This window comes from Microcebus murinus, chromosome 3, assembly GCF_040939455.1.
Source record: "Microcebus murinus isolate Inina chromosome 3, M.murinus_Inina_mat1.0, whole genome shotgun sequence".
Lineage (NCBI taxonomy): Eukaryota > Metazoa > Chordata > Mammalia > Primates > Cheirogaleidae > Microcebus > Microcebus murinus.
In genome coordinates this window covers 75,806,129-75,833,664 of record NC_134106.1, presented here as the reverse complement: position 1 = coordinate 75,833,664, position 27,536 = coordinate 75,806,129, and the positions used below count along the sequence as shown (strand labels likewise).

At 39.1% G+C, this 27,536-nt stretch overlaps 1 protein-coding gene across 2 annotated transcripts; it reads left to right on the top strand.

Annotated features, from left to right (window-relative positions):
- The first annotated feature begins 730 nt into the window (after positions 1-730).
- Positions 731-27,237, top strand: MRPS5 (mitochondrial ribosomal protein S5). 2 transcript variants are annotated; one of them, XM_076000985.1, is made up of 12 exons: positions 731-1,067; positions 4,123-4,203; positions 8,386-8,523; positions 11,905-12,030; positions 13,446-13,679; positions 15,685-15,719; positions 17,726-17,816; positions 20,607-20,653; positions 21,254-21,311; positions 21,615-21,677; positions 25,323-25,459; positions 26,841-27,237. In XM_076000985.1, the coding sequence occupies exons 1-12, from the start codon at positions 1,010-1,012 to the stop codon at positions 27,063-27,065; spliced, it is 1,293 nt and encodes a 430-aa protein (XP_075857100.1). In that variant the 5' UTR covers positions 731-1,009; the 3' UTR covers positions 27,066-27,237. The 2 variants fall into 2 exon arrangements, with proteins under 2 accessions (XP_075857100.1, XP_075857101.1); XM_076000986.1 differs by lacking the exon at positions 731-1,067 and adding an exon at positions 1,174-1,374.
- Positions 27,238-27,536: the final 299 nt, after the last annotated feature.

The window sequence follows — 27,536 nt, the reverse complement described above, 5'->3', positions numbered from 1 at the left end:
AATGGGTGGGTCCCTGCTCATAGCATTAACTGGTCTTACCATGTTCCCAATCATCCGGCTTGACCTGTGGGTGTATTCCAACACTATTCTCTTAATTTAGCCAATTTGAGATGTAAAAAGTCTATTGAAAACCAGATGCATCAAAAATAGGTATGAGTGAAATAGAGAAAAAGGAGAAAAGAGGAATCTTTGACTCTAGCTTGTCAACTATTTTTATCCTTCTATATGTTTGAAAATTTTTTTGCTAAACTTAAAAATTGGACACCTGCATGAGCAGGCTCCCCAGCCTCTCACAAGACAACTCTGTTGTTCCTCCTCTGTTGCAGGTATGTAGTTCAACTGGACCGGCAGAGATGGTATGAACTAAAGTCTGAGGTGAGTTAAAAAAAATAAATGAAAAAAAATGAATAAAAAACCATGGCCAAGCCTGAGATATGCATACGTGTGACCAAAGAACAGAATCTGAATGAACCCACAAATGCGTGTGAAATCCAAGGTAATTTAAGTGCTTAACCTAAGAAACCTCAGACTTTACTGGAGTTGGGTACAAGCAACTCCTCTACACTCCTTCCCTGTTTCATTCACTCCTTGGATCCTCATTGCACTGGGTCCCTTCCCGTGCACGTCTGCACGTCACAAGGGTCCAGAGCATCAGCTCAGGTAATCCCGAGGTCACCCCTCCCAGGGACCTCCCCGATGTCCCACGCCAGTCTCCGGTTTGATTTGGCCCGTCGCCCTCCCCGTCTCGCGCGAGAACCACTTGAACTAGCCCCGCCCCAGCCCCGGGTCCTAACGCAAGGCCCCCGTGGGGCTGTCCGCGGCCGCGCCGGACTCAGCCTACCCTGTGGCCTGTTCCGGCAACTCCTACCCCTGCCTGCGGTGCGGTGTGGCCCTCGGGCCTCGAGAATTCAGCCGCAGCCCGAGGCCCGCAGTTTGATCAGAAGCAGTCGCGGCAGGCGGTGGGGAAGGCGGTCTGGGTCGGAGGCTGAGACGCTGCTCGGGCTCCAGCATGGCGGCCGCGGTGCGCGCTGTGTGCCGCTTCCCTGCGCTGTGCGGCGGGTCTGCGGGTGAGAGCCGAGACGCCGGGAGCTGGGGCTCTGAGCAGAGCGGCAGCGGGGGTCGCCCGGGGTCTGCAGCTGCCCGGACGGAGGGAAGCGAGAAGTCGCAGCCTTTGGCTCCTCATGCCGGAGCCTGCTGTGTGACCTTGCGCGCGTCCTCTCCCTCTCTGGGTTAGGGAGCCCCTGTCTGTAAAGTGAGGGTGAACTGTACAGCATTTACCAAGGTTCCTTCCAGCGTACGAAGCCGCTCGTACGTGCTCGGCTGAGAGGAGCGGGAATCGGCAGGCATCGCCTTCCGGGGGAGAGCGACCCACAGGTTCATTTGGTGATGTCTGCTTGGGGTTCAAAGCAGAGGGCCGCCAGCTAGAAGCAGGAAAGGAAAAGAGCGGCCTTCCTGTTTGAGACGGATAGGATCAGCCGCGATCATTCTAGATTCCCTGCAAATCGGTGGCCTTATTTATGAAGACGGAAGCTGTTATTGTCCTTCCTCTCCCCTTGTTGGTTGTGTGCAACCCGAGGAAGAGATCTGCTGTCCTCCAGCATAACATTTGCCTTTAGGAACCGCTTCTTTTGCCTCTGCCTTTTCTATTTGCAGTATTTTACTGTTAAGTGCACAATCTGGCATTTGCAATTCCGAAGTCCAAAGACCCCTAAATACCGAAATTTTCTGTTTTGTAACTCATTTTGCTGCAAAATTTGACCTGAAATCATTTCGCGGAAAATCTGATGTGATTTTTGTCCATGTTGTGATCATCTCCTCCTTTTTCAAGTCCCCACTCAAATAGCACCTAGCTGTTGTAGCTTTCCTTCCATGAGCTCTTACTATGTCTAGGGACTTTTAAGAGTATTTTCCTCAGTTCATCTTCATAATGCCTTTATGGGGTAGATGGTTATTCCCATTTTATGGATGAGGGAATGAAGGCACACAGATCGGGAAACTTGCTCAAGGTTAGACTAGGAGGACGTCAGATTTTTTCACTCATGCTGCCTGGCTCTAAAGCCTGCTTTCTGTTTGTTTGCTTGGAAACAGCCTTATTGAGATATAATTCACATACCATACAATTCACCCATTTAAAGTGTACAATTCAGTGGTTTTTAGTATATTCACAGAGCTGTGCAACCATTACCATAGTCAGTTTTATAACATTTTTTTCACTCCAAAAAGCAAACCTGTACCTTTAAGCTATCACCACCCTATGCCACCCCATGAGTACCCAGCCCTAGACACCACTAATGTACTTTCTATCTCTATAGCTTGCCTGTTCTGGACATTCTATTTAAATAGAATAATATAGTATGTTGTCTGTTGTGACTGACTGACTTTCACTTAGCATAATGTCAGAGTTCATGTATGTTGTAGTATGTGTCAGTAAGTACTTCTTTCCTTATGGCTGAATAATATTCTGTTGAATAATGTGCCACATTTTGTTTATCCATTCATCATTTGGCTTGCTTTCACCTTTTGGCTATTACGTTTCATGTTGCCATAAACATTTGTGTGCAGTGTTTTTGTGTGTACATATGTTTTCTTTTCTCTGTGTGTATACCTGGGAATGAAATTACTGGATCAAGTGGAACTCCCTATTTAACTTTTTGAGACTGTTTCCCAAAGTAGCTGTACCATTTTACATTCCTACCAACAGTATATGAGGGCTCTGATTTCTACACATCCTTGCTAACACTTATTATTATCTGTTGTTTGATTATAGCCCTCCTAGTGGATGTGAAGTGGTAACAATTTGTGGTTTTGATTTGCATTTCCCTTATAGATGATAAGCATGTTTTCACATGCTCATTGGCCATTTATGTATGTTCTTTGGAGAAATGGGTATTCAAATCTTTTGCCCATTTTTAAGTTGGGTTGCCTTATTGTTGAATTGTAAGAGTTCTTTATATTTTCAAAATACAAGTCCCTTATCAGATATATGATTTGCAAAAATTTTTTCCTGTGTTATCTTTTCACTTTCTTGATGGTGTTTTTTTAAAGTGCACAAATTTTAAATTTTGATGAAGTCTGACTTTTTTTCTTTTTGTTTCTGTGATTTTGGTGTCTTATATAAGAAACCATTGCCAAATCCAAGGTCAGGATGATTTACCCCTATGTTTTCTCCTAAGAGTTTTATAGTTGTAGCTCTTACCTTTACATCTTTGTTCCATTTCATGTTAATTTTTATATATAGTGTGAGGTAGGGCTCCAACTTCATTCTTTTTTGTGTTGATATCCAGTTGTCCCAGTACCATCATCCCAGCACCATTTGTTGACAATGTTATTACCTCCCCATTGAGTGGTCTTGGTGCCCTTGTCAAAAATTGCTTGCCCATGAATGCTATCAGAGCCTGTTCATTGTGTGAAGGGGTACACTATACAGGCAGAGCCTAGTGCTGTAAGGGCTCCAGAGGGAAAGGGGGAGGCTTCGCTGAGAGGTAATGTTTCAGACAAACCAGGAGAGTCTGGTAAAGACACAGAAGTGTGCAAGAGCAGGGGTTCAAGACCGACTGTAGGTCTGGCATGGCCAAAGGGAGGGTGGATGGGAGAGAGAGAGGTGGGCATGAGGCTGGTGTGGAAGCTTGGGGCTATGGGGCAACCCTGTAGGCTGTGCTGAGTGGTTTGACTTTGTTCTGCAGGCAATAGGGAGGCAAAGAATGATAGATACATCAGGACTGTGAAGTGACCAGACCTGTTATTTTAGAAAGGAGGTGAATTACCGGGGGAGAGATTGAAAGTGGGGACCTATTAGGAGACTGTTATTCGCTGTGGCTGAGGGACAATAAGGCCTGAACAGAGAAAGGGCAGCGAGGCCATAGAAGAGGGTACAGCTGATAGGTGGATCGGTCTTTGAGGAGACTCTGTAGGGCTTGGTAACTGGTTGGATGTGAGGGTGAAGGGAACAGATGAGATGCGATGTCATCTACTTGGCAAGTGGTCACGGAGCCCAGAAATTACTCATTCACTTGTCTTAGTTCTTTTATTCTGTAGATGCAAATATTCTGTAGATGTTACTGTTTAAAATGTTCCTTTTCATGTAGAAATGTATCTTAATTTTTTTTATTTTTTTATTTGCAGTTCATTTATGGTCCAGGCAGCTTTCCCTAAATGCCTGTCCAGCAACTTCCATTTTGGCATTGAAGCCCACTCTCAGCAATGGTGAGATTCATTTATCTAACTACCTTTTCTCATAAGATTTAATGTTAGAATTGTTTCTATAGTTTATTTATTTATTTATTATTTTTTTAGAGGGCGGTGTCTCCCTCCGTCACCTAGGCTGGAGTGTGGTGGCACGATCTTAGCTTACTACAGCCTCTATAGCTTTGAACTCCTGGGCTCAAGGGATACTCCCGCCTTAGCCTCCCAAATAGCTGGGTTAATGGCATGCAGCACCATGCCCAACTAGTTTCTGTAGTTTTTAAAAATGTAAATGAATGAAGCACATTCTTTATAATGGAAATTCATAGGGTCTCAAGAGTATTTTTTGAATTTTTTATGATTGCAGTTGTTACAGCTCAAGACTTTAAAAAGTAATAGCTAAATAATCATTATTGAGTGATTACTATGTTTTAGGCTTCAAGCATGTTGTAGTGAGTAGTTAATCCTCATACCAGTTTTTTGGGGTTTTTTTTGACAGGTTTCTTTCTGTCTCTCAAGCTGGAGTACAGTGGCATGATCATACCTCACTGCAGTCTTGAGCTCCTGGGCATGGGCCACCACACCAGCTAATTGTTTTTTTTGGTATAGGCAGGGTTTCACTGTGTTGCCCAGGCAGGTCTTAAACTCCTGGCCTCGAGCCATCCTCCTGCATCGGCCTCCCAAAGTGCTGGGGTTATAAGTGTGAGAGCCACTGCACCTGGCCCTTCACACCAGTTTTTATGAGGGAGTTATTATTTCTATTTTATACATGATGGAGAGAGTCTCTGACAGGCTAAGTGACATGTTCAAGAGCATGTAGTAAATGGCAGGGCTGGGAGCTGAGCTGTCTGGATACTGTGGTGTCTTCTCGTATGTCACACAGGCCTTTCACTGCCATAGGACAGGCCATCTCTTTAGTCACTGTCTAGCAAGGAAGGAAGCCAATCCAGGCTGAGTCCATGTTGTATTTGTGATCCATTGAATCTTACCTTTTCCACAGGGACTATGGTTAGAACAGAACTGAAATCTTGTATTGAGTGCCAGGCTTTACTTTTAGTCTTACTCCCTTTCCTCATCTTCACTGCACCTATGAGATGCTTTGCACCTTAGTTGAGAGGTCCTGCAGAGGAATTTGCAGACCTGGGCTCTTCCCTTTATTTATCTGTTCACTTGTTGACTGGTTGGTTCATTCATTCATAAACTACTTCTTCTGCCCTTTCCTGTGAGCCAGGCAGTTTCCCTAACCTGAGCTGCTGTGGGGCCTGGAGAAGGCTTCTGTGAGGAAAGCCAGAGAGGAGCACTCTTGGCTGAGGGGATAGCCCCGGAGAAGGCCCTGGGTGGGGTGAGCACAGAGCTAGCTGACTGTTGGAATGAAGGCAGAATTCTCTGCTCCGCCACCTCCTGTCTTTGCAACCAGGTACAGACATCACCCCTTGGAGCCTCGGTTTCCTCATCTATAAATTAGGGATAGTAGTCTTTACTTTGAATTGTTGTATTATTTTTTTAAAATATTGAACTTCCAAAGAATACAAAAAGGTTTATATGTTAAGACCAATTCTCTTTCCTACCCCTCCGAATCGTCCACTGACACTTTAAATTCTTTTAGTTTTCTTCTGGTTGTATTTCCCAATGCATTGTATATATTTTATTTTATTAACATTGTTATCTAAGTAAAAAGTTAACTCTTACTCTGTTGTCTCTACCTTCTCCTTATGTAGTTATAAGCACAATTTTGTTTGAATCTCTGGGCAGTGTTTTCATTATTAAGGTTATGTGTATATTCACAGCTGAGTTAGGTAGTAGTAGTCTATTATTATGTTTTCCTACAATATTTTCTTTTTCCTAGAATTAATAATTGCCTTGTTTTTAAAATACTGCTTAATTTCGTTAGTACCCATTACTATATTTTTCTAAATGCTGCAACAGATTGGTTAGAAACAGCAATAATTTTTGTAAAATCTCTCATACACATCACTGGTTACTGGTTTGATTTAATAGATGAAACTTAAATTAGAAGGAAGTTCATGGTGAAAACTGTTAAAACACTGAAATGACACCCTTGAGGGCAGACTTTGTGTCTGAGGAGGCTTCCACATGAGGAGGCTTCCTGGGCTTAGCCCTCTTCAGACTCAAGGAAACAGGGACTTCATGGTCTGAAATTAATAATTCAAAGGCTCAGAGCAAAAGTGATAATTGTTCATGAATGGGTGATAATCTGTGACTGAGTGATTTAACACAAGCTGCTGCCATCTCCTGTTTTAAAAATCACATTTTAAAGTCAATTTTAGTAACAGTGTATTAAAAGTAACTATTTCTAAACTCTGAAGTCAGTTTCTTTCTGCCTTTGACAATTAGACCTTTTTAGGCTAAGTACAGTATTATCTAGGAATAGTATTTCAGTCTTTTGTAAAAGATTAAAGAATTCTAAATCTGATAGTGATTTTTATACTTCTTGAAGTATATCAAAGATTGCAGTGTTAAACAATGCAAGGTTAAATATCTTAATTGATATTAAATTAATATTAACTAAGATATTTTATTGAAAATTAAAGGGTATACAAGAAAAGCTAAAATGTGCCCTGGATAATGGGATTTGGAATGACAGTGGAAGTCCTGAATATATTTAAAATGAAAAGCCAGTATTTTCTGCTACTTTCTGTTGACTGATTCTGTAAGTGAGCTCATGGATCTAGAGGGGCCTCAGTTCGTCATCCGAGGTTGGCCTCCATGCAGTTGAGTAATTAATATGGAATTGGAATTGGTGTTTAAATCCCATCTTCTAACTAGTCTTGTGATATAATACTTTTCTCACTTGTGCTTAACCAAATTCTTACTACCATTTGGGGTCACTTCTAGTGTGTGGCCCTGTGGGGTGATGAAGCAGCTGTTACTGTCTTCATAAATTTGCATAGACTTGAAAATAGCTGTTTTCACTCTTTGGTTTTCCATTTTTCAAGCCCAATATCCTTAAATAACCTCTTTTCTTTCAAGGGCTGTTTTAATTCCCTTCATCACTTCTCTTGTAGTCGTTAGCCTCTCTATTGAAATGTAAAGCTCAAAAGTGTTTGCCATGTTTTTGTGAGCAGTATTCCCATTTCCTCTCATCTACTGATTCTTCTCACCCTGCCCTCTTCCAGAAATCTCCATCCCATGGGATTGATCAAATGGCTGTCTCTAAGACATACCTATTTACAAACATTTTCATACAGTGAAAAAAATTCCAGAAAGTATAAAAAAGTAAATCTGTCATATCCAATATTAAATGTGTCAGTTTTCTTCCCTAGAGACAACCATTATTAGCAGTTTCTTTTTTTTTTTTTTTTTTTGAGACAGAGTCTCACTTTGTTGCCCAGGCTAGAGTGAGTGCCGTGGCGTCAGCCTGGCTCACAGCAACCTCAATCTCCGGGGCTAAGCGATCCTACTGCCTCAGCCTCCCGAGTAGCTGGGACTACAGGCATGCGCCACCATGCCCGGCTAATTTTTTGTATATATATTTTTAGTTGGTCAATTAATTTATTTCTATTTTTGGTAGAGACGGGATCTCACTCAGGCTGGTTTCGAACTCCTGACCTTGAGCAATCCGCCCGCCTCGGCCTCCCAAAGTGCTAGGATTACAGGCGTGAGCCACCACGCCCGGCCTAGCAGTTTCTTGAGTATACTTCTGGAGTTAGTCTATACAATAAATATATTCACGCGCCCCTCCTTGTTTTTGAAACATGAAGAGTAGGGTAATCTGCATGCTGTCATGCACGCTGCTCTTCTGACCCCGTTAGTTACAGGTCTTTCCATGTCAGTCCATTGCCTAGCTGCGTATAGCAGAGGGCACCTTTTGCCCAGAGTAGACTGCTGAACTTGGGTTGGAAGACACAGCACAAAAACCCTGATGTGGACAGATCTACTTGGTTAGACAGCTGTACCCATTGTGGACAGATCTACTTGGTTAGACAGCTGTACCCATTGTGGACAGATCTACTTGGTTAGACAGCTGTACCCATTGTGTGGATGAACAATAACTTCTCCAACTAGGATGGGCATTTAGGTTGTTATTGATCAAAAATTTTGTTTCATTTTTTAAAGAAAGACTGTCTTCAAAGTCTGATTCTTAAAAATCACATTTTTATTAGTGACGATTATTTGATGCTAGCAGTATTCATCCACAGCCAGGGAGCGTCTAACTCAAACTTTTATTCCGTCTGCCTACAGGTCCTTTGTCATTGCTGGCAACCAGAGACAACCGTCAGTACACCAGCTTGAGCCACGCGCTGCAGGCACAGTGCTGTATTTCTTCTCCCAGTGACTTGATGGGCCAGCAGTATAGACCATATAGTTTCTTCACTAAATGTACGTAGAATGGCCACAGTTAACATTTTCGTGATGAGTTTATGATGTATATTAAAATATAAATGTTCCTTAATGTGTCTCCTAGAATTATCTCACATGGTACCAGTTGTACTTACACTTTGGGAAGCACTAGTTTACTTTAATCCCCTCATTTAGGGCATCTGAGGCCTCATTGGTGTTGATTCATGGCTTAGATCCCCTGCTGATTTAGGTTTGCACCAAGAATACGCCCTGTTTTTAGTTGTGCCTCAGTTGAGGATTTAGAACATCTAATCAGGAAAAGTTAATTTTAAGGAATCATTGTTTGCCAATGCTACTCTTATTTGTGATGGTATTTGGGAGAGTTAAATCTGAACTGAGAGTAGCTCCTCAGATAATAAATGGTGATTGAATTCACAACTCAGCATTAGGAAGATTAAAAGAAATTAGGATTATAAAGGCAATTAATGATTAGTTTAGAATATTAAGTAAATATGGGAAACTCAAAAAGGAGAAAAGCACCTGCATTCCTCCTACTATGAAAAACTGGGTTTGCTGACTTTTTCATGCAACAGTGTATTGCACGTTTTCCCATAGGCTTCTCCAGTGCAATGTTATGACCGTAGAGTATTTCTTTGTATGGAGACAAATCACTTCAATTTGGAATAACTAGGCCATTTGTGTAGCAATGCAGAAAAGAGGATCAGGTGCTGGGGGATTAAGTCATTTAGGTTTAGTTATACCTGCGGATTTAGGTGCAGAGAAAAGAGAGGTGGATAGAGTTGGGGCCTACAGAGTCTCTTCCTTCAGTGCCCATAGCCCCACTATTTTTTAAGAGTTTTGTATTCCAAAAAATATAAAATATATTTTAGAGGGCATATTAAATGTACAGGTCTTGGGAATTTTTATTTTTTTAACAGTCCTTTCCCTGTTCTAAAAAGCCTTTTCTCTAACTCTTCTTGTTCTAGAGGTGCCCCTTATCCTCTGAGACCCCTGCCTTCATGGTTGTCCCACACCTGCCTCTGACTCTCCATTAGCCCATGTTCATCCTCAATTATATGACTCAGTCCCCTTGTGAGTTTATTGTTCCCAAGTCATATTGAGATTAGTTCCAATGGGGCACTAACTAGACTGGGGCTAGTTTTTGCTATTTTGGTAGGAAATAGTCTTTGTTTTTCTAAATCTCCAAGAAATAAAATGACACAATTTTTCAAAACTCATTAAGATTTCCTGAGAATATTGGACATTGTACTTGTAAACTTATCTCTTTGCTACAGAGGGTCCACCATTTAAATCCTTTTGATTCAAATTAGCAAGGAGTGTTCCTTAGCATGATTAAGAGAGTAGTAATAACTCAGTATACCAAATTGTACACTACAGTGGATTTTATGTATATGTTGTATGTATATATGTAAAAGATGAACCTTATTTTTTAAAACTATGATAGTTAACAGGTGTACATATTAGCCTTCCTACTACTTACACTGTTACAGAAAATAACAGAAAGAGTTGACATAGTAAATCTATTCTAACTAGCCTTTTTTGGTTTATTAGAATTTTGAACCTGATGTAAAAATAGTAAAATCTGTGTTAAAAACTTAATTCAGCTTGCAGCCATTCAAAAATCATGTTCGTGAATAACATTTAAGAATATGAGAAAAGGCTCACAATGTAATATTAAATAAAAAGGATACAATATTACACATTTATATAATTTCAGTTTTGTTTAAAACAAGCATATGTACTCATGTATGCGTGCATGTATAAGGAAAAAGGCAGAATATACATTCTGATCTAACAGTGGTAATGGGATTATAATTATATTATTCTGTTTCCCAGATTTTTAAAGATAATTTTATAATCTGAAAAAGGATTAAAACATTTTAAATTGAGTAATGGCATTCAAAAGTTGGCTAATAACTTGCTGTCTTTTTCAAATGTAGCTAGAAATTTTATTGTTCTCTTATGTAAAAAAAAAAGAGCTAAACTCTTAACTCAGTCTTTTACAGTTTTGTCTCAATGTCAGGTTCCTTTTAAAATTGTATCTCTTAGTCTTTTTTTTTATGAAATAGGGTCTTGTTTTGTCACCCAGGCTAGACTGCCATGGCATTGGCCTAGCTTACTTACAGCGACCTCAAACTCCTGGGTTCAAGTGATTCTCCTACCTCAGCCTCCTGAGTAGCTGGGACCACCAGCTACGGGGGGTTCGTGCCACCATGGCTGGCTAATTTTTTCTATTTTTAGTAGAGATGGGGTCTTGTTCTTGCTCAGGCTGGTCTCAAACTCCTGACCTCAAGTGATCCTCCTGCCTTGGCCTCTCAGAGTGCTAGGATCCCTTTTAGTCTTAATGAGTAATTTACTTATTCTGATCCTAAGTGAAGGAAACTGTAATTGTTTGACCTTTTAGTATGCCTCCGTTACAAGTGAACTTTCAAGGTTTTCATGCCATTTATAGGTACCAAAGCAGTTTTGGGACAATCAGATCTTTAATGAGAGTGTAGTTTGAGGTTAGTACTTTTATTTTGAAACTGTGGTCCTTTTAAGTGAATTAGTGTTGGCCTAAAATTTGAACTTAATCCTTTGTTCTGATCAGGGCTGTACAAAGCAGCATGTGATGTGGAATCTTACTTTTCTGAGTTTCACTTATGAAGACCAGCTGTAATATGTGTGTGTGTTTTGAAAAATTGGATACTCTACAGGTATAAAACATTTAAAAATACTATAAATCGAAAAATTTTCTCTTTTTATTTTATCTATCTGGAGGATCGAGGTAGGCTAGGGTCTTTTAGGAAGCAAGGATGTAGAACTTTTAACCCCTAAGGGTTCATAAAAGGAGAATGAAGGTACTGTATAGATGCTTTTCTGTACATATTTGTCTTCTATATTATGTTTAGTATTTCAGGAATATACATATTTATGTATCTTAGATTTTTGACTAATACAGCATTTGTGTCACTCTGATTCTTTATTAAATAAATTTTTAAGTAACAATTGATTTTATAACCATAGATTCTGTTCCAGATTTATGGGTTCAAATTGAAGTGTCGATTCTTATTTGGACTAAGAAACCTATATTTAGGAAGGATAGTTGATGATCTTATTGGTTATAATGGAGGTAAGAGGACAGGGAAGAGATCTGTATTGCAATTGATAAATGTCAGGGGAAAAAACCTCCTGGTAAGTAACTGGAATTTAAATGTTGGCTGTCTTTTGTGAAGGAAAGTAACAGAATTGTCTCCTTTTTGTCTTTCTAAATGTATACAAAGAATGATTTAATTTTGCTTTTATTACCTTAATGAAATGGGTAAACCTGGCTGCTTCTGGTCTTTTTATTCAATAGGAGACCATAGATCAGTACTTGAAAATTACAGAGTTAAAAATAAAAACCCTGTTTCATTGCAGTGACAGCAGATGAGCTATGGAAAGGTGCTCTAGCAGAGAGTGGTGCTGGAGCAAGAAAAGGAAGAGGCAAAAGAACTAAGAAAAAGAGAAGAAAGGATTTGAACAGGGGTCAGATCATTGGTGAAGGTAAACTTATTTTAAAAAACAGTTAAAGTACTTTTCAAGCTTTTTCCCCCAACTTTTATAGGTATTTTACAAACTAGAAGGATCAAAATATATGGTTTTAGAATTTAACCAAGTAACTTCCTAATTGCTCCAGAATTCTGGGGGAGGAAAATCCCATAGAAAGGGTTTCATTCATTCAGTTATTCATTCAACAGTCACTAAATATCCCTGTGTGGCATCTTTTATACCAGTCCCTGCTTTCAAAGAGCTTACAATTCAGTGAAAGAAAATAAATGGAGAGTTGGGAAATTTTCTTTGCAAAGGGAAGATAGTAAATATTTTCAGCTTTGTAAATTAAATGGTCTGTTTTGCAACTATTCAACTCTAACGTTGTAGCACAAAAGTAGCCATAGACAATACATAATTGAATGGACATAATTGTGTTCCAGTAAAACCTTACTTACAAAAACATTGATGGGCTGGATTTGGCCTGTGGGCCTTAGTTTGCTGACCCCTATAACGCATGATTGTTTATATTTATGCTTTTTGAAGAATATAAATAGTGTAGTGTACTTAAATCAGTCCATTTTGTACTGTGGTTGCTGACAGATCATCTTTTAGGAATAAAGAAAACACCTTGCACTGCACTTCTAGTATCGTATGTCTACTTGCATGCTTTTCTTTAAACTTACCTTATATCTTAGTTTATTTTTTTTAACACTTTTTAAATAAGAATCACATAGGAGTACCTTCTCAGTGAAAAAATGCAAAGATTCTAGAGAAACCTAAAGTCTCCCTTGATGTCCCTTCTGTCTCCCCTAGTCCTATTTTCTTCCTGAGGAAACTACCAGTCTCATGTTGGTGTGTTTCCTTCAGTATTTTTAATGCTTTTCTGTACATAAATGCCCTAAAAGAAATATATATTTTCATCTTCTGAAAAGTAATTAAATTATATCATATGGTACAAGCTGTCTTATAATTTGCATTTTTCACTCATTAGTAGATCTTGAGAATCATTCTACATCAGAATCTAGAGAGCTACCTTGTTCTTTCTATTTAGTACAGAATGTTTTATATGTTGGATGTGCCAGAGTTCATTTAACCATTCCACTACTGCTGGACATTTGGATTACTTGCATTTTTTGCCTTTACAAATAACATTTCAGTGGACATCCTTGTCCAAACACACATATGCTGTGTATGTGTATGTGAGTGTTTCTCTAGGTAATACCATGAAGTGGAATTACTAGCTATCAGGGTACATAGGCACATTTAAAATTTTTATAGTGGCAAGTGACCTGCCCAAGTGATGCTACTTAGCTTAAGTTCCTACGAATAGTGTGTCATCATCTGTACACACATTGCCTAGCATTTTAACACTTGAAATATGAATGCTTTCTTAAAATTCTTACTTGTTTATATTGTTATACCTTCAGGGCGTCGTGGTTTCCTGTGGCCTGGTCTGAATGTCCCTCTTATGAAAAATGGAGCAGTTCAGACCATTGCCCAAAGAAGCAAAGAAGAGCAGGAGAAGGTGGAGGCTGACATGGTACAGCAGAGAGAAGAGTGGGAACGGAAGAGGAAGATGAAGGTTAAACGGGAGCGAGGATGGAGCGGGAATTCATGGGGCGGCGTCAGTCTTGGCCCTCCTGACCCTGGTCCCAATGGAGGTAGCAGAGTCTTAGTTTTGCTTGCCTTTGTGACAGAGAGAATACTTATAGTTTAGAATTTCTTTAAAAGGATATTTATTTTTTTGTTTAGACTACCTTTTTCCATGAAAGGATGAGCATCACATTATTAACCCAACTGTATTTTATGTACTATTAGAGGTCCATAATAATGAAGTAGTATTCCAACAGGATGGAAAGCACTGGGTTCCTAGTGTCTTTATTAGGTGGCTTCTCAAAGCCTTAAGTGTCATGTGCATTTTGAATCTATAGGATCTGCTCATAGGATGCAATGTTTCCCAAACACAGTTGGCTGCAGGGGTACCTATGGAGCGTTATGGCTTGGGGATGCTGTTTCAGCAGTAGAAGTGAACAAATCAAATAGCTGTCATTAAACCTCATAAAAACACACACAAACAAAAGTTGATAATACTTAGGCCAAATTAGAAAACAAAATTTTTCCCCTCTCCTGAATATATAAAGAAGTAAAAATCATCTGAAAAACTTGTTCTTGCTAATGAATGGGAGAAGAGGAAATAGGCAAAAGTTTGGCTGCTTTCTTAAGAATTTTGACTTAAAGAGGAGGGGAGAGGTTGAGATGGAGTGATTCAGGCAAACATGCTTAGAACTGAGCAAAATGCTTTAGTTGAGGGATGAAGGAATGGGACGGAGAAAACAAACTTCATGAACAAAATTCAAGTCCCTTGCGACCAGCCTGAGCAAGAGTGAGACCCCATCTGTACTAAAAATAGAAAGAAATTAATTGGCAAAATATATATATATATATATATATATATATATATATATATATATATATAAAAATTGGCTGGGCATGGTGCGCATGCCTGTAGTCCCAGCTACTCAGGAGGCTGAGGCAGGAGGGTTGCTTGAGCCCAGGAGTTTGAGGTTGCTGCGAACCCGGCTGATGCCACAGCACTCTAGCCCGGGCAACGTCTCAAAAAAAAAAAAAAAAATTAAAATTAAAGTCCCCAATGAGGGCCCAGATCCCCAGTCCAGATAAATGGGCTAACTTGTTGACAGAAGGAAGGGCAGGGTACAGATTCAGTTGAGCCTATATTGTTGGTAGTGGAAAGGTGAGGGTATTATATGGTGTCTGGTTGCTGCAGTTCATGTGTAAGGAAGAGGTGGAGTCGTTTTCTAAAAATGAGATAAGGGCATTGATGATCATGACCACTGGAATATTTCTTTATGGAACAGTATAGTATATCTGGGACTGGCTTCAAAATTATCCAGTAGAGTGGGAATTGGGCAGAATTTAGAGGAAAGAAGATTGGCCATGAGTTATTAAAGCTGACTAATGAGTACATAAGCTTTCATTCTGCTGTGCTATATTTGTATATGATTAAAATTTTTTATAGTTAAAGTTTAAAGAAAATAAAAGCACATAGAGACTGAATTGGCTACTTAGTGAGGAAAGAAAGACCTAAGTAAAAAAGACATAAAAGGCCAACAGGCAGAGGGAGAACTTGATTGAATTGGAAACCGTGAATTTTTAGTGGCCTCTGTGTGTGCTTTGCTTGGGCTTCTCTCCAGCTACACCCAGCAGGTCAAGTGTAGCTGCATTGATTCAGGCCAGGATAGTTGGGTAGAGTGAGAAAAGGGTGAGGAAGTTGGGAACATTGACAAAATCTAGTGGAAATGATGGACTGGTGTCTTGGCGGAGTGGGAGGGGCCGTGAAGATCGGAGGGGACCAGAAGGGAAAGCAGTGACTGAGGGTCTGAAGGTGCTAAGGAGCTGATGAGTGAGTGCGCTGGAGGAGGAGGGGAGGAGGATGCAGTTGGGGAGATAAGTGACTGAGTGTATGAATCAGTGGCGGACCAGTCTCTAGTGATGAGGGGGTTGGAGTGTGGCCTTGAGAGTGGCACCAAAAGATCTGGGATTCTTTCTCACTTAAAAGTCTGTGATGGTGCTTGTGTTGAAAAATGCTTTCATGTGTTGATTGTATGGACACATTTAATCTGTACATCTGTTATTTTCTCCCTGCAGAAACATATGAGGATTTTGATACCAGGATACTTGAGGTAGGCATGCTGAATTAAATACTCAATTAAGCCTTTGGATAGATTGGGGAGGGTGGGGCAGGGATAGGGCCAGCAGAATTGTGAGGAAAAGCCTTTGATGCACGGCTGTTTCTGAGACGCAGAGCTGATTTGGGTAAGTAAATAATGGAGCTTTAACTTCAGTTACTTGTTGGCTCTTCTGACTGCTGCCCTTTTTGGGGGGTACCAGATTGAGATCTCATGACAAGGCAACTTCAGTAGTATTGTTAATTACAGAATTTGGAGATTAGGTTTAAATTTCCTCCTTTCTAAAACTAAAGTAGCATTAGCAATCTGTTCTTAAATTATAAATAAGCTACTGTATATAGCACTCATTTCAGGGAGCTGAGATTGGGAGGAGCCATGGGGTGGGCTAGAAAGAGGTCGGTGAATGTCCCGTTCTTAAAACTGAAGCCCAGATCAAGTAAACTGCAATCACTTTCCAGAGCATTTTCTAAAATAGTCAACTTGCTTTTAAGCTGGCACTGCATACTTAATTAGTATTAAATACCACATGGAATGATCATTTGTTGAGTTTGTGATGAGCCTCTCTGAATATGTATATTGTTTCTTCAATATCAGTTGCATTATAGAATTTAAAATTTGTTTATAAGTATTATATCTTTAGTATACCAGCTTACAGCTTTTGGAATTTAATCCCTTTGAATTCTTATACATGTGGGTGATTTTCTGTAAGATTATCCATGGGGGTGGACTCAAGCTCCCTTTTATTTTAACCACATTTTATGGGAAAGGGGCCACTATGAACTATAGAGCCAGCTGCCACGTAAGCAGTTCAGTTAACAGTTCATAGTTCCTAGCCTTTTGATTATGCCCCCCCCCAAATAGATTTTCTTATAGTTCAGAATAAGTAGATATTCCCAAATTTTCTATTCTCAATTGAGCCTAATCCTTGGCATAGAGATCCCCACCCTATGCTAGTTATTTCTGTGCATTTCATCATTTCTAAGGTGCACATTTTTTCCTATTTTAACATCTCTTTTTTTCTTCTTGTGGTATATTCATTAAGATAGAGTATATTGTGGCTGGGTGCAGTGGCTCACACCCGTAATTCCAGCACTTTGGCCAAGGCAGGAGGATTGCTTGAGGCGAGGAGTTGAAGACCAGCCCGGGCAACATAGTTAGATCCCATCTCTTCAAAACATAATAAAAAAATTAGCCATGCATGGTGGCACTCTCCCGTAGTCTCAGCTACTCAGGAGGCTGAGGTAGGAGGATCATTTAAGCCCAGGAATTCTTTTTTTTTTTTTTTTTTTTTTTTTTGAGACAGAGTCTCACTTTGTTGCCTAGGCTAGAGTGAGTGCCATGGCGTCAGCCTAGCTCACAGCAACCTCAATTTCCTGGCTCAAGCAATCCTTCTGCCTCAGCCTCCCAAGTAGCTGGGACTACAGGCATGCGCCACCATGCCCAGCTAATTTTTTATATATATATATTAGTTGGCCAATTAATTTCTTTCTATTTATAGTAGAGACGGGGTCTCGCTCTTGTTCAGGCTGGTTTCGAACTCCTGACCTCGAGCAATCCACCCGCCTCGGCCTCCCAGAGAGCTAGGATTACAGGCGTGAGCCACCGCACCCGGCCAAGCCCAGGAATTCTCATTTACGGTGAGCTATGAATGGGCCACTGCACTCTAGCCTGGGAAATAGGGAAAGACCCTGTCTCTAAAAAACAAAATAAAAAAATAAAAATAAGATACATTGAGTTGTACAGTTTCAAATTCCTTTAAAAGGTTATCAGTTGAACCTTCTAATAACCCTGTGAATAGGAAGAGAAAATCTATTTCCATTTTATTCCTGAAGAAACAGTCCAGAGGGAGGTTTCATTTGAAGTTTGTTGTTTGTGCTCACAGAGTTGGAGGATAATGTGCCTTTTTCACCACATGTGCATGTTTAAGGAAGGCAGGTCCCTCCAGTTCCCTACTTCAGTTTCCTTAAGGTGTAGTATTTATCAGACATTTTGTCTTTTAGGTGAGAAATGTTTTCAATATGACAGCAAAAGAGGGAAGAAAGAAATCAGTCCGGGTCCTGGTTGCCGTGGGGAATGGAAAAGGAGCGGCAGGTGAACGGGGCGTGGGGATACCTGTGGTGGTGGTGGTATGGCGGAGGACAGGCTGTGCCGTGGAGGCCATGAGTTCATGCTGCTGGCCAGACCTTTTCTCATTAAACCTTTATGTGATTTGGCCTCATAAACTTTGTAAACCCATAATAGCCCTTAGAGAGAAAAGAAAGATAGGTCTTTCTGCATCTTCTTTTCCCTCTGAGGATATTTTGAAAGACTTAAGACATTATTATGTATAATAGTGAAAAATTAAAAGGTAAAAACACTAATGGTTCAATAATATTAACAAAAACACTGATGGTTCAGTAGAGCCATGGTTACAAAAAACAATATAGCTATACAATGTAATATTCTGTAGCCATTAAAGAACTATGGAAAATTACTTAGAAAATAATGCTAAGTTAAAAAAATCTGCATATAAAACTGTAATATCTTAATTTTTGAGTTTTTTTCAATAGGCTCTAATCCAATGTGATTTTTAAAAAAATGTTTATATGCAAACAGAAAACTGGAAGACTATTCACTGAAAAGGTTAATAGTGTTTATTCCAATTAGTAGGTTTGCTGGTCATTTAAATTTTTTTCCTCATATTTTCTTTGAAGTTTCAAGAATGGACCTCTGGTTTTAAAATGTATAAATTCATGTTGAAGGAAAAGAAAACTGGAAAACTGCCTCATTAGCCCATACTGACACATTTACATTTCTTTAATTATTTCAAAACAGAAGTAATCCATATGAATAGTATGTTGTTAAAGGAAAGCATATTTAACAGTTAATTTTGTATCTTTCCAGAAATTTCGTATTCATATTATCACCATAAACCTTTAAAAATATCTATACAAAGGGATCATATTACAGCCATAGTTTTACACCTTGCTTTTCTTGTTTGGTATCATAAGCCAAGATCTTCCTGTATTAACATAAACAGATTCCCCATCATTGTCTGTGCTGGTTGTATGGTGTTCCATGGTATGGATGATTTTTGTAACCTTTTCCATATTGCTGAATATTTATGTTGTTTCCAATTTTTTGCTATTTATAAAAAACAGCAAGCTTCTTTTACATGTAATTCGTTGTACTTTTTTAAGTATATAAATAAATAGGGGAAATATTTTGCAAGTATATAAAAAGGGGAAATTGCTACCCTAAAGTTACATGCATTTTTAAATGTTGATAAGTATTGCCAGATTGCTCTGCCAAAAGATTGCATCAGTTTATGTTCATCTATACCATCACATGCTCGCCAGCCAGCCCTGGATATTATCAAGCTTTACTGATTGTCAATATGAAACATATTTTTCAGTTTTCGTTTACATTTCTTTAATTATGAAATTTTGGGTGCCATTTTACATTTATTGGCCTTTGTCATTTCCTTTTTGAGATTTGTCAGTTCATGTGCTTTGCCCATTTTTTAATTGGGTGATTATTCCTTTCTTTATTGATTGGTACAAGCTCTTTGTAAGTTAAGGACATAAGCCCTTTGTCTATCAGATATTTTGACTTAGTTTTTAATTTTTTTCCACACAGTTATAAATTGACAGAAGTTTTAAACCTTTATATAGCAAATTTTCAGTCTTTTATCACTTCTGGTTTTGTGTCTTCTTAGAAAGCCTTCATTTGAAGATTATGAATAAATTAATTCATATTTTCCTCTAGGACTTCCATGATATAATTTGTTTGTTTAAAGTAGGAATTAGAATCTATAGTCCCTTTTGTCCCAGGTCTCAGATGTCTTGTGTAGCTCATGGAGCAGTATTGTCTTATGTTACTTTCCTGTGTATAATTTAAAAACAAAACACATTCTTCAAGCTAAATAATTAATAGTGGCAGTGAATGAGGGGAGCATTTCTGTAACTTGTGATAAACCTCATTTCATGGGGTTAAGCATTCACAAACCAAAGCATCATTGGTTTTATTTCCTGGTTAATTGAAATCTAAATTCCATTTGAAGTTCCAGTGAAATCATGGTTTTTCTTTATAGGAGTGTATAGTTTTTTCTACCCCTTTTGGTTATTTTCACCTATTTTCAAAAACATCCCAAATCATTTGCCATATTAATTTAGGGCATATTTAGTTGTTTTTTTTTTTTTTTTGAGACAGAGTCTCGCTTTGTTGCCCAGGCTAGAGTGAGTGCCGTGGCGTCAGCCTAGCTCACAGCAACCTCAAACTCCTGGGCTCGAGTGATCCTTCTGCCTCAGCCTCCCTGGTAGCTGGGACTACAGGCATGCGCCACCATGCCCGGCTAATTTTTTATATATATATCAGTTGACCAATTAATTTCTTTCTATTTATAGTAAAGACGGGGTCTCACTCTTGCTCAGGTTGGTTTTGAACTCCTGACCTTGAGCAATCCGCCCGCCTCGGCCTCCCAAGAGCTAGGATTACAGGCGTGAGCCACAGCGCCCGGCCGAGTTTTTTTTTTTTTTTTTAAATTGAGTATATTTAGTTTTATCTAGAAATTTATAAAAGATAATGTTGTACATCTAACCTTGGATTTCATAAATATGTCCACATGTAGTATTTCCAGAATGCCTCAGAACCAGATAAGCAAATCTCTGTAGCTTCATGCTTTGTCATTAATTTTGGATAGCAGGTTTTTTGTGGGTGGTGGAAAGATGAAGTACTATGAAATAGTAGGAACTGAAACTTACAATGTAGTAAAGTTTCATTATGTTTCATAATGGCACTTACATTATATGCCAAATTTATATCCCTTTTCATATATTTGCTTTTTTTTTTTTTTCTTGATCTCTCATGGAAGTAGAAATATATTTGCTTTTTTATTTAAAGGTTTTGCCATTGGGAAAGCCAGTGAACGGATAGATGCTTTCAGAAAAGTACGTACATTTTTTTCTTTGTTGACACTCAGTAAAAGATGAATAAGCTATGTGTTAGACACTGCGAGAATCATAAAACAATAATTTGTTCCAGAACCTTCCCATGAGGCCTGTTGTCAAAGGTTACTTATATTATAAAAAATAGTTTCAGAAGTACTTGTGTTCTTCATCATTTTTATCAGATTTGTGATTGCTTACCAAAATTATTAGACAGCTGTAGAAGTTTGAACACTGACAGAATGTTTGATGATAGTAAGAAATTATCGTTAATCTTTTTTTTTTTTTTTTTTTAGAGACGGGGTCTCGCTCAGGCTGGTTTTGAACTCCTGACCTTGAGCAATCCGCCCGCCTCAGCCTCCCAAAGTGCTAGGATTACAGGCGTGAGCCACCACGCCCGGCCTATCGTTAATCTTTTTAGATGTGATAGCGCTATTGTGATTGTGGGTTTTTTAAAATAAGTCTTTATCTTTTAGAAGTGTTTACTAAAGTTTTGCATAAATGAAATTTTTATAATAAAACATTTTATAAAATGTGTTGAAATCCTTGAGAAAAATGTAAATTTCAGTAATAGATTTAAGAGAAACATTTTTCTTCTTTTAGGCAAAGAACAAAGCAATTCACTATTTGCATTACATAGAACGATATGAAGACCATACGAGTGAGTATTAATCTTTCTTTTAAAGTTTGCAGTATTATACTAGTTAAAATATGCGTGGCAATATATCTCCATGAGTATTTTTTGTGTTTCTCTGTGTGTTACTACATTCTTACAAATATATAAAATATGAAAACAAACCTAATTTCCTGAGAAATTTAGTAAAATGATTGAAATCAGAGTTTGTCATTCATTCGTGGTCAACATGTGCTGCCTTTTTAGGGTGGTAGGGTGGCTTTGTGATATTTGCAAGGGCATTAAAGCCACACATCTAATCTTTCTTGTGTTTATGTTTTTACCCTCCAGTATTCCATGATATTTCTTTAAGATATAAAAGGACATATATCAAGATGAAGAAACAACCCAGAGGTAACTAAAATACTCTTAAAATTTGTAGAGGATAAAGCAGAGAAATTAGAACAATTCCAGCCTGTCATCTATTTCTGCTCATCTTTATTTGAACTCATCTTGAAAACACCAAAATGGAAAGACTTAAGAAGGATGAGGCTCCTGGGGAAATAAAAAATAGTCAAGCTATACAGCTTCCTGTGAGCACAGGCATGTTCTCGGAGTAATTTTAGGTGCGGAGAATACATTGTGAATGGGAAATACCAATTGAGTGAGTAATAGGGTTTGTATGAGTAGGAAGATTAGTTCCTTCTGGAAAATTCACTGATGCTGTTAAATGTTTCTATTCTTATAGCTTATTTAGTTCTAGTTGTTTATTATTTGTCATCAAGTATCGAGGGACTATCTTCTGTGAGCCAGATGCTATGCTAAGCACTAGGGATGCAGAGGTGGCCCTTTCTGTCTCATGGATAAGCAGGAAGGCAGGTTTTACAGCAAAAAATGGTTTTCTATAACTCTAGGTTAATAAATCTCAAAACCTTTGGGTCAGAAGAGATAAAACATTGTATTTAAAATTTTATATCAAAGTTCTAATGTCACTCTGTAAGAGCTATGGCTTGGAAATAAGAAAAAGAAATCAAATGCAGTACTAATTGTGTTAATGTACCAGAACATGCTTTCTGCTTTAAAGCCATAATTAATCATTTATATGCCTGATAAAAACCACTTATCATTTAAAACCACTTGATAAAAACCACTTGTCATTTGAAAAAGAATTGGACACTTGGACATCAAGGTTTAGACCCGTGCTGTGCCATGTGGTAGCTATTAGCCAGCCTAGCTATGGAGCACTTAAAATGTGGCTATGGAGATCTGCTCCAAGTGTCAAACACACCAGATTTCAAAGACTTAGTATGAAAAAAAAAAGAATGTAAACTATCTTAAATATATTATTATACTGATTATATTTTGCAATGATAATGTTTGGATCTGCTGGCTTAATACACTATATTACTAAAATTAACTTTTTTTCAACTTGTAAAAATGTATCTATGAGAACATTTAAAATTATATATATGGTTTCCATTTGTGGCTTTTATATTTATGTTGGATGGTGTTAGTCTAGACACATTTATATCTGAATGACTTTTGAATGACTGCTACAATTTTAATTTCAAAAGTTACCTTTTTAAAAAAATCTTCCCTGTCTTCTAATCAAAGCTGCAATTTTCAGGTTTCTATGTAGTCTAGACCATCACCCATGCATTGGAGTTAAATACTCTCATTTAATTTGAAGTTAAAACAGTGTGATATATAGATATTTCATAAATACATATACAAATAGGCATTTCTTAAACTATGTTCCTACATATTACTCTTTGTATGATAGTAATGCATAGGAGGTAGTAATTGGTGTTACTCCAGAAAGGGTGCCAAGTGGCAGAACTGGATTAGGGAAAGGCAAAAAAAGTGCATGTTTGTGAATGTTATGGTCTTTAATTTACTGCTATGCAATATGAATCTCCCAAGGGAAATAGAGAATGTAACGTTCCCAAACTCATTTAACCATGGCACACTTCTACTTTGGCTGCAGGACACTAGTCAGTTCCACACTGCTGCAAAGGTTTTCCTCCCAAAATATACACACATTAATTTAACTTTTATTAAACAAGTGTTGTGTTTTTTTTTTGTTTTTTTTTTGAGACAGAGTCTCACTCTGTTGCCCAGGCTAGAGTGCCATGGCGTCAGCCTAGCTCACAGCAACCTCAAAACTCCTGGGTTTAGGCGAACCTCCTGCCTCAGCCTCCCAAGTAGCTGGGGGGCATGCGCCTCCATGCTCGGCTAATTTTTTCTATATATTTTTAGTTGGCCACTTAATTTCTTTCTATTTTTAGTAGAGATGGAGTCTCGCTCTTGCTCAGGCTGGTTTTGAACTCCTGACCTTGAGCCATCCTCCCGCCTTGCCTGCCAGAGTGCTAGGATTACAGGCGTGAGCCACCGTGAATGAGTGTTTTTTGACAGTCTCTGCCTGGAAGTGTTCACAATCAAAGTACTGTTAAATATTAGTAATTACCATAGGACTGTGACCGCTGTTATATAGATATTTATGTGCAAAACATAAGATTGTATGTGCAAAACAATGGCTCCCATTCATGGAGTGTTTCCTGTGGTCCAAGTGCTGTGTCTTATACACACCTTCCCTTGGTGCTCACAGCACCTTACAGCACTACTAAGTAGATACTGTAGGGAGGAGGGAGAGTCTTGCCCAAGGTCATCCAGTGAGCAGTGGCACGCTAGAGTCTGCCTCCCAGGTCCTTCCAAAATCTGCCTTACACCCCCTTTCATGTGTACCTGTCTAGGTGTGTGTGCATCTAGATACATCTATACATGGATGCTTTATGTTCATGCATGGACACAAGTTCTATGTGTAGATAAGTCTACACAGAAGAACAAAGAACCCCATTGTTACCTGTTGTTAGCTATCCTCTCAAGTCTGTGGTTCTTGCATGATCTGGCATAGTTACGGAGTCCACAGTTAATTGGTTCTTTCAGGTAGAAGGGATGGTTCTTTACCATGAGAAATCAGAAGCTAGAAAGCAAGTAATGTCCAGCTTACTGAGTAGATCTGCCTTAAAGCAGAAGAGGTGTGTGCTGAGTTTCATATCTGGCAAATAAAAATGATAGAGTGTAAAGTAGGGGCCATTAACTCTCCCTCACGCCTATTGGCATTTGCCAGGTACTGCTCTAGGCTCTGGGAACATAGTTGTAATAGCCTGGCTTTCATGGAGCCCATATTCTACTGAGGGGAAACATGGAACAAACAGGTTTCATTGATTGCCTGAATGCCATGATCAGGATGCTGCATTAGAGTCGGGGAGGAAGGTGGAAGGGAGGATGCCACCTTGAATAGTGTGGTCAAAGAAGGACCCTGAGGATGAGAAGGAGACAAGGGGACAGAGCTGGAAGAACATTCCAGGCAGAGGGAAACCCCACGTGCAAAGTCCTTAAGGTGGGAAAGCCAACATGAGGAGGGTGCTTCTCCAGATGAGGTCAGGGTTGAGGCATGAAGGGCTTTGTAGGCTGTGGAGGTCTTTATTATTTATTTTATTTTAATTCAGAGAACAGTGGGAAATGAAGGGCTTTAAATGGGGAGTGATGTGTTGGTTTGTGTTTTTAAAGCTCTTCTGGAGAAGGGATTACAGGTGGACAGGAGTAGGGCAAGTGGCTGGAAGGGGACACCACCTAAGATTTAGAAGCCAGCAAGGAGGGGAGATGGACGGGCCAGTAGCCAGGGGGACATACAGGACCAAAGCTAGAGAAGAGTTTTCCCAGGAAGAGGGAGTGGATGCTCTGCTCAGGGCACCTGAGCAGTTAAGGAGGGTGAAAACAGATGTGTCCCTTGACCCTTAGTTAACAAGGATTTTGGGAGGAGCCAAGAATTTTCAGACATCTCTGTTAATCTTCATAGCAGCCCTGGGTTCTTTTCCCCGCTGTGTTTAAGAGATTTATATATATATATATACATATATATATATAAATCTCTTTAATCCCTTATAGTATCCCATGTAAATAAGTGTCATCATGGAAGTTAAGTTGCTAAGGGTCACCCCACTGGGAAGGGTGACTGCAACAGGCTTGTTTCACTTGGTTTTCCCCCCTTTCTAGGTCACGGCCTCCGCTGCCACAGGGCCATCACCACCATTTGCCGGCTCATTGGCATCAAAGACATGTATGCCAAGGTCTCTGGTTCTGTCAACATGGTCAACCTCACCCGGGGCCTCTTCCGTGGGCTCTCCCGACAGGTAACCTTTCCCCAGGGTCTGAAACAGAAGTTCTGGTTTGTATTTCGTTGTGTGCTTTGACACCGCGATGCCATGGGGCCTCCTGGGGATGCTGTCCTGGGGCCTCCTGAGGACTTGGGCATTCTTTGCTATCTTACTGCATCAGGTTAGTAAAATCACTGAAGAGTTACTTAATGAAAGTCACCTTTTAAAAAAAATACTAAATGGATTTTTTTAAATTTCAAAATTCAGTATTGTAATAAGCCAGTAATTACAGCCTGTGTTTTATTATGAAAAGAATACATTAATTCGTGTGTCACTCAAAAGGAAAAAAATAACCACCAATTTAAGTGACACAGCTTTGATTATAAGATAAACCTATTTAAATTATTTTCTTTTGTTTATGAAACAGCTCATCTCTTTTCTAATTCCAAACATATATAGAATTATAATAGTGCAAGGCAGCCATGAAGTCTGGGATCTTGGGGTTGGGCCTATCAGGTATTTTAATACACTATAAATAAACCATCTACTAAATTTATTTGCTTGTTTCCAGACCTCGATGGCCACCCTCTATAATGAATTCCCACAGCCCTCTCACCTAGTTCATGATCAGTCTTGTCAGTATCAAAACCCCTCTACCCAGCCTCAGTTGTTTTAAACCAAATCTAAGACATCATTTGTTTCATCCATAAATCTTTCGGTATGTAGTTCTACAAGATAAGGACTAAAACATACCCTATAATCCTGTTATCATAACTAAAAAATTAGTAACTCATATTATCAAATATCCAGTGTTCATACAAATGTATCTGTCAGATTTTTTAAAAATTATTTTTTTACACAGTTTGAATCAGATTGCAAAAAAGGTCAATACATTGTAAGTTTTTATGTCTTTTAAGTCTCTTAATCTGTAGGTTCCCCCTTTTCTTCTTTTTTTGTTTTCTTGTGATTTTTCTGTTTAAGAGACCAGTTGGTTTATCTTACATTGTTTCCCAGTGTGGTGCTAACTTAAAACCTGTGAGGTCCTTAATACCTTCTGTCCCGTATATTTCCTGTGAATTGGTAGTTAGATCTAGGGGCTTGATGAAATTCAAGTTCAATTTTTGGCATAGTATGGCAAGTAATTAGGAGGGTTTGGAAAGCAAGAGGCCAAGGCCCTTCCCTCCATCCCAGTTTTGGGTGGGGAGATGGGGCTGAGATGGCTCCACCAATGACAGGTCACCATAGTTTAGCCATAAAATACATTACCCAGGATCGACTAAAATTGGTATTTCAGTTCCCCCACGCTGCTATACATGTTTTTACATGAATTCCCTCTGGCTTATGGAAGTTTCTGCTCTTTAAGTTGCAGATGTACTTCATAGACCTAACCTGTTCTTCTCAATTTGATCTTGCCCAGGAAACCCATCAACAGCTGGCTGATAAGAAGGGTCTCCATGTTGTCGAATTCCGGGAGGAATGTGGTCCTCTGCCCATTGTGGTTGCCTCCCCCCAGGGAGCCTTGAGAAAGGATCCAGAGCCAGAAGATGAGGTTCCAGATGTCAAACTGGACTGGGAAGAAGTGAAGGCTGCACAGGGCATGAAGCACTCTGTGTGGGCAGGTTTAAAGAGAGCCGCCACATAACCTTCACTCTGGCTTTGTACAGGCAGTGCCTGGTGCTGTTCAGCACCTAGGAGAGAGACTCAACCCCTCACACCTTGGGATGTTGCCCTTTTTTGGGGGGGAAGTGGGGATGGGTATCCAACCTTATCTCCTCTGTTTACAAATAAATTATAGCTTTCATTTATTGACCATACCGTATATGCCAGTCATTATGATAAGAACTTTACCTACATATCTCAGTTCAAGACTACTTTAAATATTCATTTAAACTAGCAAAAGCAAGTAAATTGGGGAGAGAGCTAATAGTCTGACCCAATCAAAAATAATATGCATAATAATAATTGCTATAATAATTATAGTTAATACATATTTACTCATTCATCCAAAATGAACATTATTAACTTCATTTTAAGGGGGCAATTAAGTAACTTGACTATACTGAGGGACTGCCAGACCATTTTCCACAGTGGCTGTGCCATTTTACATTCCCAT